Below are 17397 nucleotides of genomic sequence, written 5' to 3'. Positions count from 1 at the left end.
ACTGAATGCGGCCAAGTCGCACTCCATTGCAGCAGGGCATGACCTGGCCAGATGTCCCGGTTGGTTACACCTAAAACAAGTTGGGGGGACAGAGGGGGCATTGGTTAGATATCTTTCCCGCTGCTGGTATGGCAACGGGGCAGAAGCATCATCTCTACCCCAGCTGGGGGCCAGTCTTGGTCTCCATGAGTCGGGGAGACAAGGGGGCCCATTGGGGTCAGAGGTCTCAGAGGTCTGGGTCTCGGGGCTGATGGTGGTGGTGGAGGATAGAAAGGAAGGGCTCGGCTGCTCCGAAGGGCGGGAACCGACAGTATCCCTGTCTGGGCGGAGACTAGGGAGTCCTCGAAATCCTCTGCCAGTTTCACGGCGTCCTCCAGGGTGTCGGGGTTGTGGCGCTGTATCCAAGCATGGGTATCGGCTCGGACCGCATGGCAGAATTGCTCCACAACCACCGCCTCCCCCATTTGCAGGTTGGTTTTCTTCTCTGGGGTCAGCCAGTGTACCATGTGGTCACACAACTGTTCCGCAACCACCCTCCGGGGATCTTCGGTACTCCCTGAACCGTACCCGGTGAGTCTCTGCCGTAATGTTGAGGCGATGGAGGATGGCCAGCTTTACCAGGTCATAACTGGCAGTATTGATGTCGCTCATAGCCTGGTAGGCTGCCTGAGCCTCCCCGATCAGGCAGGGTCCCAGCTGGCTCGCCCAGAACTCCCGCGGCCATGAAGCGGTGGTGGCTAGCCGCTCAAACGCGACCAGGTACACCTCTGGGTCATCCTCCGCCGACATCTTCATTGCCCGAGCCTTCGGTGCCGATATTGCTGTTCAACCCGTTCACTGATTGTGCTCCTCTCCTCTGTCTCCCGTCTGCTGTCCAGCACCTCCAGCAGCTCCGCCAATGCATGACGATCCATGCCCCATGTCTGACACCACGTGTGAACATGTGGCTGAGTGGATACAGGTGCAGGAGTGATGCAGTGTGTGAATGAAACAGACAGAGAGATTTGTAATCCGTTTGGAAAAGGGTTTTATTTATATTTTCCAGGTCTGGCGACCAAACAATAATCCCCCAACAATACACACCAATGTGTACTGCACGGGGTAAATAACAAGGGGATTGCAGTCCCAAATAATAAACAATATCCGCCCCACAATAATACATACACGGTCACCAGTCCTGGGTGCATGCAGTAGTGCTTGTGGTGGGTGATACAAGTTTATATTTGCGACAATGGTGAAGTGTTGGTCCTGCTTTGTGCTGGCCCTCGGCGACAGCTCCGGAAACATAATTCCCAAGACAAGACAATTGCAGACAAACAAACAAAACACTCACGGTACGTAATTTCTCACGGGGTCTCTCACAGTCCTTACAGGTTTAAAACTCAAACCAAAGCGAAGGAACAGATTGCGATTCTCCATCCCCTTTTATGCCGTCACACATGACCCCTTGGTAAACGACTGAAACTACCTCTCCAATCTGCGGCTGCCATGTCGTTTCCCTTCCGGGTCAATGTCTTTCTAGCTGGCAGACTTCCCTTGAACCCTGGGAAAGAACTGTCAGGCCAGCCCATCTAGGGAACTAGCTGCTTAGCACCCTCACAGGTCGGGAGGGAAATTTACAACCAAGAATCATTGTATTTCTGTCACACAGCCATATATTATATAAAACAAAAAAAAAAACGTAACAAACAGGCAAAAACAAGCAAGGAAAAAAAATAACATTGAATGCCAATTAAAACAATACTTGTTTTTCTCGTTGCTTTGCAAAAAGCAGTCGGCCAGTGCTATCAGCTGGACAAAGTTTATACCATTAATAAAATGGAGAGCTGCACTGTAGGAACCCCAAGATGCATTTCTAGAACATCAGACACGGATGTAAACTGTTTTAATTCAAACCATTCTACTCCATTGTTCACATTTATTTTGCTCACCCCCATATAATGAAGTCTAAGTTTCAAGACAGGTGAAATGGTGTAGCATTTTATTGGAAAATGAAATCTGTACAAAGCAATACAACTTTTGAGGAAAAGTGTTTTATATCACTGAATTAGATGTGAAGCATGGATACTTACAAAGGTGGATTCTTTGGGCAGTAGCTTGTATTAGGCCTACATATTTTCCTGCTAATCTATTCATTTTTTAAAAGTAATATACTACAGTGAATTAAATGCAAACATTAGGGGGTGTTTCTGTCCCATTACCAAAGACAGAAAACTAGCTGATGTTTTATTATTAATACTATTGTATTGAAAAATGTAAATATATTAAAACCTATTGAGGGCCATTGTTATTCTAAACTGATTTGAGATTGTATCCAAAGCTTTTAAAGCATACAATACACAAACCTCGATATCCTTTTTATCAGTAACACTGTTAACTTTACACCCAGTAGTGCATGCTGTGCACAAATATATACAACATAAGAGGATGGAACAAATTAAAGGTTAACAAATGAAGTAATGAGACAAGGGCAAAGAAGTCTAGAAGTCTGGACACCATAATTGCAACTCCTAGGAAATTCTAATACAATTTAGCATAAGGTAATAAGATATGCTATCTAAAAAGAGCAAGGGACATTTAAAGTATATTTAGGTGACACCAAATAAGCTGTAGCTGAAAATATCCATTATTGTTAACAACCACAATTTATTCAAACTTAATCCTCAATTCTGGAAGATCAATCTAATGAACATCTAAAGAATTGTAAAGCCTTTGTAAAGCTACTGAACCATATAAAAATAGATGTTATAACTTGGAAGCGTTCAATCTAACAAGCAGATTAAGAACTAAATTTTCCACTAAAAGCAAATCCAGATAGGTGACTTAGAAAATGTTATAGTATTTTTTTTTGTCATTGCAATTTAAAAATGCAATTGCTTTCTTGTACTAAACCTTTGCTAAGGATTCCTGATTCTGCACCCTACTGCAGAGTGCCAGCACTAGAAAATGGAAAATACAATTACAAATGGCTATGCTCAAGCACTCCAAGAATGTATTTGGGTGCGCACATAAATCTGGGACTATTAAAAGTTTACCAATGTAAGCTGTAAACAAAAAAGAAGGTTAACCATAAAAATCCCAACAGCTCAATGTCCTGAGAAATCCAGCTTACTTTCCCCTAAAATATAGTATAAGTAAAAAGCAAAACTTCCAGTCTGCCACATTAAAATGCTAACCCAAGCCAGATTAACCAATAAACTTTGACCACTTTACGAACTGAAGTTCCCTACAACTACTTTGATTAATGCTACTCAGAGTATGTTTAACACTAAAACAATACTATTAGGTCTTTTTTTATTTTGGTAGATGGTGCCTGGAAGATTGTTTTTAGCCCCCAATATGTTTTAACCCCTGTCTAATATGTTTTAACTTTCTGTTTTCAGATAGGAGATTTTAAAAGTACACAATAAATTATTGTGGCTCTCATCCTTTCTCCAATTAGCCCAAATCTCTCCAGATTTGTATAGTCTCCAGGTGCTATCACTGGCACTATTTCCCCACAGTACGGTCTGATTATGTTAGCCCTTTTAAACATGCACACATTAAATGCACACAATAACACATCACAAAACAACAGTGACATTACATTTAGACAATTAGAAGACTCACAAGTTGACCTACTGATCTTCATCTCCTCTAACAACTTGCATAAATAATACCGTGCAACCACTTTACAACCATAGCAAAGTAACAGTATAAGAACCCCAGAAATGTTCCAGTATGTTAGAATCCTGGAAAATATATCTTAAACCAGGAAGGACCAGGTTACTTTTTCTAGCACTGTTTAACAAATCAGAGATATCCACTGTTCTATAGAAAACAATTTCCAGTGGTCATCCTAAATTACAACAGGGCCTGCTGCAGCTACAGTAGCTTGGCCACAGAATCTTTACAAGTGACCATTTACCAATACTTAACACTTTGCGGTCCATTTATTCAGCGCGTCTCAGGCGCGTCAGGTCCAATTTATTTTCATATGCGCAGTTTATTTTAGACACGCTGTTTTAAAAGTAGTTTTTTCACAGTAAAACAGGTTTAAAAGGCACTGCATATCAACAGGACACACAGAGTACTGCATCTCCAGCCCCGCCCCACCCCTGTTCACTGTATTTTTCACATACCTCTTCATAGTTGCGCATACCGATAAATCATCTCCTAATCACTCGTTTAATCATCAAACTCCTCAATAATGCGATCCACGTCATTATTTTATTACTATAACATCTCAAAAAGCTCTGCAAATGTCCGTGATATTCTTTGAGCACTGGATGCATAAGCAGCTATCTTGTTTGTTTATGGCCGTGTTATCTCTGTGGTGCCGGGGCTATGTGTATTGCTCAGATCCGCCCCCCCCCCCTTTTCTTTTTTTTACGGCTTCCCTCGGCTCCTATCGGTCTCACTCGGCCATTGAATGGTTTTCTTGGCTTTTTCCAGAGAAAAAATGACTAGAGACCTGTCTTTTATGTGTTTTTGATGATGTCGGAGCGGAAAGGGAAAATTATAATGTTGGACCTTGTCTGACATAAGACCACAAAGGGTTAATACTGTGGGCAGCATTTTTGATTGGGGTTACCTCAACTTCAGTCAAGGTAATGTTGCAATAATATTGTACCTGAATATCTTGGGGGTATTGTCATCTTTGACTGATGGTGAAAGATGCCAATGCTGCTACTCATCAATCTTTGGGGTGGGGTATGTGTTATCTATCTGACCAGGTGTCAGGAATGGTTTTAAGAGCACAGAGAGGCTGCCAGATTCCTGGATCTTAATCCAGTTGAAGCTCCTGCTCTACAAGTATTTTTGGGGAGGCTGAACAGTGTACGATGTATCCATGGTGCTCTTTTAAAGATCAAATGATCAACTACAAATCAATCGTGGTGTGTTTCTAGGTTTTATCCATTTTAAATGAAAAAAAAAAATAGATGTTAACCACTACTCATTATTACTCTAAACATACCTATTTGCTTTGGCAATCTTGATACTCAATTAAATTGAAAACAGACCTGGCTGTACTAATAGAGACCCTTTTTTTTAATATATAGACTGAAATTTGTACTGCATCTTCACACAGCACATCCCAACAATTAAGTTCTGCTTTCTTCATGCACACAAGAAGACAACAATAAAAGGAGTGGGTCTCACAAATTAAGGAACTTGCTACAAACAGGAACACAGACACTGTACATCCACTGACAACAGCATTAGAAGCATGCAGATTTGTTTCCAAGTTACATGGGCTTTAGTTACTGCTAGAAATTATAGGCAGAAGACGTCTTCTTATGTCCATTTCCATGCCTGTGGTTCTTGGGAAAAGCTCATAGTTTTGTTCTAGAAGTTGGCATTTGAGGCACTAAGCTGTCCAGCTGCCTTCAGCTATCTGTCCTTTTCCGTAAAACATTTATTCTTCCACTGGTCAAAGTTCAAATGCTGGGAAGTGAGATGTTTCTGGGTTTAACAGGTCGGAAAGATAATGAATAGCTCCAGCCATACCTGCAAAATAATAAATATTATTAAAAATATATTTTTTATATAGAAGGCAATCATTTCTTAGCACCCTCCTCAGTAAACCAGACATTGTCATTTTTGTTGCTGGCTGTTTCCCTACAATGTTCCTGTTTATTTCTTACTTCTTTGTCATTATTACAGATAACTTTATGTAGGAAATAAATAGCTCCTGTAAAGGTTCCAAAAAGTTTTTCTTGTAATTTTCACAGGAAGGTCAAATAAGCTATAGTTACATGGGGAACAATAACAATTCCTCACATTATATTTTTCAATGCAGACCCAGCCCTTACATCTTGTTTATAAGTAGAACTTTTGTGTATTTTGGGGGTCTGGAGACAGGACTCCTCCCCTGAGTCATCCCGCTAAAATATCTGTCATTCAACCTTTAATTACCTGCCAGTCACCCTATTTAAACCGTAGCCAACTTCCTAATTCTTGTCTTCCTTTTCAGTTTCCTCCATCCTCCCTTCACTTTGCTGCATCACTTCTGCAACAGTCCCCTCGGGGGGCAAGTGAAGCTGCTTTCAGCTAACTGTAGAGGAAGATTCCCGCTGGCGGGAAGGGACCCACGACCAAATAACTTTAACTATATTTTGTTTTCCATTCTCCTGCGGAGTCGTTTGAGGTGGATTTCTCGTAAAACCTGAAATGGCTCAAACTGCAGTGCAATGAGTGTCTTATTTCAATTATGCAGATTTATTCCAGCATCTGGTATTATAAAATATATGTGTTGAAATATTCATAAGCACTGTAATACATTGGGGTAAAAAAAAAGTGGTGTACTTCCAGACAGATTACAAAAAAATCTGCGTTTATTTGTTGAGCTCTGGTTTTTTGTCTAGTAATGAACGCATGTTGAGTCTATATTGCTTTCCTCTGTAATATTGCAATGTATCTCTCATTCTGTAACTTATAAACCACATTCGAAAAAAAACCACACTGTTGTCACAGCATATACTGTATATAAACGTTTTTGCTCAATATATACAGTCACAGGCAAAAGTAGAGAGGCAGCTTTATAATAAAACAACAAATTATTACATAACATGCATAAAATGAAAAATAACATGCAAAAACTAATTTCATACTTTGACAAAAGTATTTGGGCACCCTTAAATTAGCACTTTGTGTGCCCACCCTTTGCTTCCTTTACAGCTTGGATTCTTTTTTTGTATTTTGAAACCAGTTCTTTCCAGAGATATTTTTGCCCATTCTTCAACACATACCGCCTTGAGTTCCGCAATCGACTTGGTTTCCTTTTTGCAACATCAGGCTTCAAGTCAATCCACAACATCTCGATGGGATTCATCTGGGGACTGAGATGGTCATTCCATAACTGTAATCTTTCTTTTTTTCAGAAATTCCTTTGTAGACTTTGCAGAATGCTTAGGGTCATTACAAACCTCTGTCCTATGAGCCTTCTAGCACCGAGTAACAAATGAGAGTGCAAGATATCTTGATATTTTGCAGCATTCATTGATCCTTCTACAATATGAAGGTCGTTGGTGCCTGAGGAAGAAATACTAGCCCATACCATCACACAACCTCCATCATGTTTAACACTGGGAATGATTAACTTTTCTTTTCTTTAAATTCTTCTCCTCTCTTCCTCCAAACATATTGTTGCTTTCTTGGTGAAAAAAAGTTTTGGATTCATCTGACCATAAAATTTGGATTCATCTGACCATAAAATTTGGTTGAAAAATCATCAGGCTTCTTCAAGTATTCAATGGAAAACTCCAATCTCTTTCTTTTTTGTATATATATATATATATATATATATATATATATATATATATATATATATTTTTTTTTTTAATGGTAAAAGCTGATCTAATTTTTCTAACCTGGCTTTTTGTATGTTTTGATCAGATGACAATAGAAAAAAATATGTCCCTGTTTCACGCTGGATGTGAAATATAGTTTCCATCGTTTATATTACTGGGATCACATTTTTGGGCCCACCTACTTTCTGTCCCATAATTCGAGCACTGTACCTAGCTTATATTTAATTAATAATTTTCTTGTAGTCTCCACAAACTGCCCAGTATCTTCTGTTGCAGTCACACCGCCGCTAATGTTAGCTGTTGTAAACAGTGCAGTGCGGACTGTAAGATTTTAAATATTGTATTAACTATTTTACAATTCTCTTGTTATAGTAAGAAGGAATACATTCTTAACTGTCTCTCTCCTTCTAATCTCACACACTACCAGGGGCCCTGTCTGTCTGGGGAAACAGGATAAGATCTGGTTACTTTGAAGTTCAGAGTACCCTTTGAAGTCAGGCAGAAGATCCTGGTTTTCAAGGTGCTATTTCCCCTGTATAGAGCGGATTTGAGCATAGGTGTTAAAAACACGATCACGCCCGACAGAGACAGGTTCCCACAGACAAGGTGTCAGGTTTCGGCTGGGGGAAGGAGGGGGGCTGGTTTTGCCTTCTATTTAAACCTATGTATTTCTGTACTCTTTACTCTTGCATCAAGCTCACCATACAGCGATGAAGGGTCTTGTATGGCCAAACCTACAGTTACGTTTGTCCATGCAGTTCATATGTGGTCACGTTCTGTACTGTGTATCATTGTTTTTCCCCTGTTCCAGAATTAAACTATTTTTTATTGAAAATCGCATCAAGAGGACCGGAATTATTATTTTTGAGAAATAAAAGAACCTACTGTAAAAAATGATTTTTTAGCGGCAACTTTGTAACGGCGTCAAGCTCTGGGGTGCCAGATAGTAATAAATGTCCTATCAAATTATTTAACTTAACCACATTACCAGGACCAGAAGACCAGAAAACCCATTATCCTATTCAAGTCCTATATCAACCAGAGTAAAAGGGGACTAGTAATTAATTGAATGATCAAACAAGTTGCTTATGAGGTAAAATATATATATATATATTTAGATGGCTCCAGCTTTAAGTCCATTTACCCCAAAATAATGAAACCAAATTATAAACAAAATAAAAAAAACAAGTTTTACAGAACAAAGAAACAAAACATGTACAGAACAAAATATTAATTAACCAAACATAAAAATAACAGTTAATTGCTATGGTAGTAACAAACAGTACACAACAATGAAAAGCTTTTCATCCCTATTGGAAACCTGCTTTAAATACGGTCCTTCCAAGAGACAAACTAACTTTACCATCGTGTTACCAAAGACACCTCTTTAGTAATCAACGCCAGTGGTTGCGGGAATATACCCTCACGAGCCAATTTACACTATTAAACTGCAAGCCGGGTTTCAATAGTCTCAGCAAACACACACAACGCAATATACATACCCAACAATTAATCAACAAAGCAAAAGTTAATTAACAATTTACTAAAATAAAATACAGAAACAAAAAAAACAGTATACTATAAAGCAATATTTATAATTATTTACTGGTCAAAACAAAATAAATAAATAGAAGAAAAATAATAAAGTACAGAAAATAACACACGAGTCTGTAACACACAAGGATTGGCGGTAATTCTCTAGCAGTTCTGATAGACAGAGTAATGTTCATTTAATATGCTGCAAGTCAGTTATATTCGAATTATTTTCTCTTCCTTACAGCGACTGAATTGGATATTGAACCAGTCACAAAAATGTCAATTTCCCTTTAGCAATCGAAACAACGATGCGGGAATCCTTTCAATGACCTAAAACCAAACTCCCCAATTTCAAAGCTGTACGACCTGTTCCGCTGGAACAAACAGGTTAGTTAACCTTGTTTGTTCATCTGGCCTCCGGCACGTAGTTTGTTCCAAATACTTGGCAAGTAGTTTAGTCAACGTTTTCCTCATGCAGCCGCTGATAATATAGAAAACTTTTTCCTTTTCAAAATTGTTTCGTTCGAACACGCCATCAGTCACAGCACTCAGCTCCAAACTTCCTGATGACATCACACAATGCCTTCCATCCCAGACTGCATAGCAAACAGGAACCGCCAACCTCCATACAGCACCCGTAGTGACCTCCAGCAAGCCTCCTCAACAAGCTAATTGTTCAGCTTTTATACGCAAGTGGCTCTCTGTTAAACGTACAGTACCGATATGTCATGTTTGCCACAACTTCATTTCGCTAATGGCCTTCAAGGTCCATTTTTGCTGCAATAAATGTTTGTGCTTCTTTTTCTTTTAATGTACGGCACATGCATGAATAATATATTTCATGGCATATTAATTTTGCAGATTTTTAATAAACGCAAAATTAGCAAACATTTCTTGCTCATGAAATGTTCTTGTTTTACAGTATTTAACTTTACAGGACTATGGGTCAAACCACTGTTCATGTAGGGTGCATTTCATTGTGTTTAAAAAAAAAAAAAAAAAACACATGTATCAATGTCGGACTTTCACCCATGAGATTCTGTCATGACATCACAGACACAGGCAGTGACGTGACATCATAAAAGGTTTTAATCACCCAGCTGCTTATCCCACAATTTCCATGTGGAGCGCATGCAAGTCCAGATTTGTCACTCCCATGAGAACAGCGTGCAGGCACTTATATGTGCATCTGCAAAGTTTAACACATCTTTTTAATGTGCTTCAATGAAAGAATAAGAAAACTGTATTGTAAAAGTATATGCAGTTTTGTTTTTTACTGGCAGATGACAGCAGTCCCTAAGAAATGTGCTTGGCAGACTGGGTCATCTGTATACACACAGCTGAGAGTGAAAAATGGATGCCTGTCTATCTACAGAGAATAAAACGAGGAGATTTATTTATTTATTTATTGGTGTTACAGGTTGTAAGGAAGCCTTGTCAGGTTTGGTACTGGTCAAAACGACCTTTTTCATGGCTCTACATTTAGATTTTCTACTACTGGCCCGGATACAATTTTAACTGACCCAATAGTAAGTACAAAACTGTATCACTCTGCTTGGCAAGTTAATAGCAGAGTAATGTATTAGGTTGTGTGTTAGCACCACTCAAAAATAAAATAAACAATCTTATGGATTATTTGTTTAACCATTCCAGTTATGTGTATTCCATATGTTTAAATGGTAACAGCTGATCTATTTTTTAAATCTGGCTGTTTGTACATTTAACATATTTTGACTAGATGACAACATAAAAATAAAACAAGTTATCATCTGGAATAAATTCACCCGATGTTTAATTTTTAAACTATTATTGTGTTACTATAAATACTGTTATTTTTGGCTTCAGACAAACTCACAAAATAGTAAATTATATTTGATCTTTTCTCAAATTACTTTGTTTAATGCCAACATTAGGAGAACCGTGCAGAATTGCGTAAACTGCATTCTCCTACTGTAGGCATTCAAGAAATGTATCCATTAAGTTAGCGAAGTGCTCCCCCAGTGCTTTCTTCCACAGAAATATGCAAGAATCTAAAACATGCTATATTAAAAACAGAAGCAATACATCAATAACTGCCATCTTTCAATATGCCTTGCAGGATATTGTAAACATCCGGTTCACACACCTTATAGAACCGAGTTCACTTGCAAACTGCATTGTGAACACAAACGGACTCGGTCCTGAAAAAAACCGAAAGGGGGAAAAAACAAACAAACAAAAAAAAAACTTTAGCTTGCATGCATATTCTTTCATGATGGTTTTTCATTTCCGTATGTATGTTTAGTAATGTGTACGTTAACCAAAGAGAGTCCACTTCTCAAATACAGAAAAGTGGCTAAGCAAAGCTGTTGTATTATTTCAGCCATTTAACATGCATACGTTGGCGTGCTTGTCAGAAAATAAAAATACTGTATTCAAGATTTAAAAATGTATGTATACAAATGATACTCGTTTTTTTACAAGCAAACTTGCTACCGAGCTGTTACCATGGTAACAGCAACGCTAAAAGGTTAACAGATTTATACTAATCCTAATAATAAACATTATTAATCGTGTTTAAATAAAAATAATCGTTCTCAGATCGTTGTCGCTTGTAGCCTCTCCCAAGTCAGCACCAATCTTACTGCTGATGTGAATGAGTCCTGTAAAGATTGTGAATGGCATTTCTGACCTGAACACATTGTACCCCAAATCAAAACGTTAGACAATTCGATCCCGTTGTCCAGCTTCCATGTGGCGTATCTGGGTATTCATCGGTGCATCTTTTTACGCTGCAGTCACAGCAGCAGACAAACACCTGTTATCTTGTGAAATATTACTGTGAGACTCAGGGTAACTAAATGTTGAATTCCCAACAAAAAGCTATTGTTTTATCTGCAAGTCAAGGAAACTGACATTTGTTTCACTGTCATCATGATGCCAGATTATGTCTTTCTTCCACTCCACTCTATATTTTTAATTTTTTTTTAATAGTTTCTTTCTTATCATTATTGATTTAAAGGCTTTACTTTTGGCTTATTGGTGCAGTTGGTTGCGTCGTTGTAAAAAAATTAAAAAAACGAATTGTAAAAAACTGCCATGTCGAGGTAACGAGTATTACCAACAGCACTTCAGTACGTAGTCTCAGATGCTGACCATACAACAAACACGACGTGTGGCGGGAAAGTTTGGACGAGTTTCGATTATGCCGTTATCGAGGGGGTGGGGTGGGTATGTTTTTTAAAATGGGTTTGTAAATTCGGTTTTCAGCTTTTTGGCACACTGACCCATTTTCCTACGTTCATGAAACGGAAGCCATGTGCACTATACTATATACATTATACAGTTAAAAAATGTCACCGGCCCAGTTGGGCCTGTGGTGCTTCATAACTAACGGCCAAACTGCGCTCACTACCGGCCCTGGGCCGCCGGGCCATGGTTAATGTCGAACCCTGTATTTATTTATTGTATTTCACAGAAAATAATTCACATAACAGCACTATACACCTGTGCCTGAAACTGGGGAAGATACTGTATATGACGTGATTGAAAATTGTTATGTATGTGCTAGCAGCAGTGTGGAGTAGTGGTTAGGGCTCTGGACTCTTGACCGGAGGGTCGTGGGTTCAATCCCCGATGGGGTACACTGCTGCTGTACCCTTGAGCAAGAGCAGTCGCGCGTGACGAGAGCTCCTGCTCTGAGTTCATAAAACAGTGATTTCAACTTTTTATTTTCCAAATCTTTTGATTTTATCTTTTTTTTAAAGCAGCAGGGCACCTTTTTTGTTAATTAAAACTTTTATTTAGTGTTTTAAAACACACTTTATTTCTTTTTTTCTTTTGTTCTCCTACACTTGCTTTGTTTGCAAGTGTAGGAGGGCAGCCATTTTGGCCTGTTTTTTCTTTTGTTTGTTTTGTTCTTTTAATTTTTACTTCATTTAAACTAGTTTCTGTTCTTTGCTTTTTAATTTTATATTAAAGAGCACTTTCTTTAGTTTATTTTAAAATCATTTTTAATAATTACACTGTTTTAGTTTTCGTTTTAAAAATACTTTTGTTTTAATCCCCTGCTCCTGCCTTGTGCAGAGTGGGGGAAGGGCAGGCAAGGAGCACAGGCCATGTGCTCCTTTGTTTGCCCTTAGTTTGGTTTTTGATTTTCTTTTAAGTTTGAAACTTCTTTAGTTTTAAACTTTGATTTATTTTTTGAATTTTTCTTTTACCCCTGCACTATTGGAGTGCAGGGGTGTGTGATTTGTATTTGTTTATTTGTTTAAAAAATAAACAAATACGTTTGTTTGTTATAAAAAAAAAAAAAAAAAAAAAAAACCTTTGTGTTTTTTATTTTATTTTATTTTTCTTTTTGTGTGTGTGTGAATTTTTATTTTTGTTGTTTTAAAACTCAATAAATAATTTTTTGTTTGTTTGTTTTATTTTTTGTTTATTTAATTATTAAAAAAAAAAAACAAAAAAACTTTGTTTTGTGTGCCCCTGCACTATTGGAGTGCAGGGGTGTGCAATTTGTGTTTGTTTTATTTTTTATTTATTGTTTGTTTTGTAATGAATAAATAAATAAAAACAACTAATAAAAATTTAATAATGAGTGGGCAGACAGCAAAGCCCACCAATCAATGGGCAAAGGTGGCTGCAGGGGAGGCTGCAGCCCCTTTCAGGAACATTACCAGGAGGCACGGGGTCAGGTGCCTCCTGAAGGATTCCCTCTCGATCGAGGGCTTTGTCAAGGCCATGGCCAAGGTGGTGGGGCCATCGGCCATCGTGCCGCCGCGAATACAGCGATCGAGAGGGGTCTCGCGGTGGCGGGGATTTTTATCCCCGTCGAACCGCTCGCGGGCCTGGGCACAAGGGTCGTCCTATCAAACGTGCCACCTTTTTTGAGGGACGACCTGCTCAGGCCCCACTTGCAAGCCCTGGGGGAGATCAAAACATCGATCCACCCCCTCCCCCTGGGCTGCAAAGACCAGGCCCTCCGCCACATCCTGTCCTTCCGCCGCCAGGTAACCATCCACCTGGCGGGGAGGGACACCGCGGAGGGCAGCTTTGTGGTCCCCTTTGAGGGGACCAATTACGTAATCTTTTATTCCTCGGAGGAGGTGCGGTGCTTTCACTGCAAGGAGCTGGGGCACCAGAAAAAGAGGTGCCCCAAGCTCCAGCAGTGCGCAAAGCCAGCCGCGCCCGCACCGCACCCCTCCGAGACCACCTCGCCCCCGGGGCCCTCAAAAAGGCCCACAGAGGGGGGCAAAAAGGTACCCGCCCCCCTCCCAGGAACATCTGAGGGGGGAAAGGGAGAGAAGGCCCCCGAGGTGGCCGGACCCTCCACGCCTCCGGGAAGCGCGCCGGGGGAGAAGACCACCGACTGGACCTTGGTCGCCCGCCGCAAAATGAAGGTGGCGGCCAGGTCCACGGGGGAGGCCAAGCGGGGGGAGACGAAGCCCGCCGCCGCACCATCTGGCGGTGGGTCAGGGGGAGTCCCTGATAAGGAGACTCCCCCCACGGCACCCCCCGCGAGGCAGGGCGGCAAAGCCGCCCGTAAAACCAAACACCTCCTCCCCCCAGAGGGCGAGGAGAGAAGCGCTGCCAGAGGTGGGCTCCCCGTCGCCGTGGCAGGGCAGGAGACCGCCTCCGGCAGCCTCAGGGGGAAGAGGCGGGCGCAAGCACGTCTTCCTACGTGTGCACGCAAGTGCACACGTCTCGGCCTCATGGTGGGGGTCCCCGGGGGGGCGAAAGAGGGCCCCCCAAAACCAAAGCGACCGCCTCGGCGTCCCCCCTCTGCCGGCAACGAGGGCCTCGGCCCTCGTAATGCCACAGAGGGGGAGAAGGATCCATCCCCTGAGGCGGTCCGCGGCCCCACGGAAACGGTGGAGCCCATGGAAGAGGCCCCCGCCGAGAGGCCAAAGGGGAGGGAGGAACCCGCGAGGGCAGCTGGAGCCCTTCGGGTAGATCCCCTCCCCGTCACTAAAGAGACCTCGGAAGCCGGCCCCGACTCTACCACCGAGGGGCCGGCTGCAGCGGAGGTCGCTGAGGGGGCGCAGGAGGGGCCCCCGACAGAACACCTGCCTCGGGCACCGCCTTCCTCCAAAGGCGACACGGGTCCTGAAACCTGTGTTGCCGAGGAGGGGGCGGCGGAAACAGCTTCCGAGGCAGGCATGGGCTCCGCGGATAACGCGGAGCCCATGCAGGCGATCTCCGCCAAGGGGCCGGAGGGGGGGGAAGAACCACCCCTCCCACAAAAAGAACTGCCTCTGGCTCCCGTCTCCGGGGAGGAGGCGGATCCGGCCCCCGAGGCAAGCGTGGGCTCCGCAAACAACGTGGAGCCCATGCAAGCGACCCCTGCTGAGGGGTCAGAGGGGGGGGAAGAACAGCCCCCCCAAGAACAAAAGCTGCCTCAGACTTCCCTCTCTAGCGGCGACGGGGGTTTCGGCCCTCGTGCCGCCGCGGAGGGGGAAAAGGAAACACCCCCTGAGGCAGCGGTGGGCTCTGCGGAGCCCTCGCTTACATTGGTCTCCGGAGCGCGGAAGGGAGGGGAAGAACCAGAGAGGGCAGAAGGTGGTGCCCTCATGGTAGATCCCCTCCCCGAAGTGCAACGGGGCCAAGAAACCGGTCCCCGACCCAGCATCGAGGGACCGGTTCCAGTCACCGAGGGGGCGCGGGAGGAGCCCCTGAAACAACAACCGCCTCGGGCTTCCCTTTCCGGCGGCGACGAGGGCTCCGGCCCTCGCGCGTCCGTCGGGGGGGAAACATCGTCCGAGGCGGTCCCGGTGACTGATGCGGAGGAAGGGGAAGGACCCGAAAGGGTGTATCCCCTTTCTCTAGGGGAGGGAGGGGAAGGACCCGAGAGGGTGGATCCCCTTCCTTCGAGGAAAGAGGACGGGCCTGAGACCGTGCCTCTGACCTCAAAGGAGGGACCCAGAGCGGGGACCAAACCATCTGGCTCGGCGGCGTACGCCGAGCGCCCGTCTGCGCCCCCGAAATCGAGGGTGCAGACGGTCCCCGCGAGGGTCCCTCCGCCGGTCTCTCCCGTCGCGTCCCCTGGGGGTGGGGCGCAGGGAGGACCGGTGAAGCTCAAAATAAGGCGCAACGCGCTCACCCACCAACGGGAGTGCGTTGTGCTTTACCATCGCGTGGGGGGCGATGGAGAGCTGAGGGAGAGGGAGGAGGATACCGAGTCCACGGGCAGCGTGGGCTCGGAGGTTCCGTCCGTCTCTCTCCCTGACATCCCTGCGGCGGATCTCCTGGAGTTCTTGGAGGCCACCATCCACCGCAGGGACAAGGTACAGCTGGCCCTGGACAAATGGGGGGACTTCCAGAGGGTCCTAACCTCTGTGAGGTCCTTCCTCAGGGCCAGCCACGCCAACAAAACTTCGGGCTCGAACGTGCACATTCGGGCCCGAAAGTTACACGACCAGTTGGTGAGCTTCGGGAGAACTCAGGATCTCCCGTGAGCGTCACCGACCACTCCTGACAGAAGATCATGTATCACATCGGTACCGTGAACGTCAACGGGTGTAGGGACCCTTTCCGCAGGGCCCAGGTAATCTCCTTCCTGAAAAAAGGGGGTTACTCTGTGTGCTTCCTGCAGGAAACCCACACGACTCCAGAGACGGAAGCCAGCTGGCTTCTGGAGTGGGGGGGGAGAGTGTCGTTCAGCCATCTCACCGGCACCTCCTGTGGGGTGGCGACGCTCTTCTCCGGGTCCTTTCTTCCCACGGTACTCGATGTGGTAGACGTCGAGCCGGGCCGTCTGTTACACCACCGGATCCGAGACGGCGACAGTATCGTTCACCTGGTGAACGTGTACGCGCCGTCCACGGGTCCGGCGAGGGTCCAGTTCTTTCGCCGGATGTCGACCTACATGAACAACATCGGCGCCGACGAGTGCGTGGTCCTCGGGGGTGATTTCAACTGCACCCTCGAGGCCGCGGACAGGGTGGGGGCGCAAGAGCACTACCCTCTCTCGTCGGCAGCCCTGAGAGAGCTGACCGCTCAGCTCTCTCTGGTCGACATCTGGCGTTAGCAGCACCCGGACGTCCCCGCCTTCACCTTCACCAGGGTGAGGGAGGGGCGGGTGTCTCAGTCCCGGATCGACAGGTTCTACGTCACCAGGAACCACGCTCACTGCGTTCGCTCCTCCGACATCAGGCCGGCGCCGTTCACGGACCACAACCTGGTGGCCGTGGCGGTGGCCCTGGTGCCAGTCGGGCACGCCTCCGCCTACTGGCACTTTAACAACGCCTTGTTGGAGGACGAGCGCTTTGAGCGGTCTTTCCGGGACTTTTGGACGGTCTGGCACGGCAGACGATCTCGCTTCCCCACGTGGCGTCAGTGGTGGGACGTGGGGAAAGCGCAGATCAAGATCTTCTGTCAGGAGTACACGAGGGGCGCGAGCAGGCGGAGGGACTCACGGATCGAGCGGCTGGAAAGGGAGCTGCTCGGTCTGGAGAGCCGCCTGGCTCGCGGGGACCCACTCGAGCAGAGCGCGTACGTAGAGAAGAAGAGCACCCTGCGGGACCTGCAGCTCCAGCGGTCCCGGGGGGCGTTTGTGCGCTCGCGGATCCAGTTCCTCCGGGAGATGGAC

General features: G+C 44.4%; 1 protein-coding gene across 2 annotated transcripts in view; it reads right to left on the bottom strand.

Moving 5' to 3' along the window:
* Nucleotides 1-1010: 1010 nt before the first annotated feature.
* Nucleotides 1011-17397, bottom strand: part of LOC117399661 (lanC-like protein 2) — a 70178-nt gene continuing 53791 nt past the window's right edge. For both annotated transcript variants that reach the window (XM_033998971.3, XM_033998972.3), the window contains one exon: nt 1011-5490. In XM_033998971.3, coding sequence (XP_033854862.3) covers nt 5414-5490 — 77 coding nt within the window. In that variant the 3' untranslated portion in view covers nt 1011-5413. The remainder of the gene's footprint in view (nt 5491-17397) is intronic.

The sequence above is a fragment of the Acipenser ruthenus genome, chromosome 4, assembly GCF_902713425.1.
Source record: "Acipenser ruthenus chromosome 4, fAciRut3.2 maternal haplotype, whole genome shotgun sequence".
Taxonomy (NCBI): Eukaryota; Metazoa; Chordata; class Actinopteri; order Acipenseriformes; family Acipenseridae; genus Acipenser; species Acipenser ruthenus.
The sequence above is the reverse complement of the archived record's forward strand: the minus strand, read 5'-3'. Positions and strand labels throughout refer to the sequence as shown.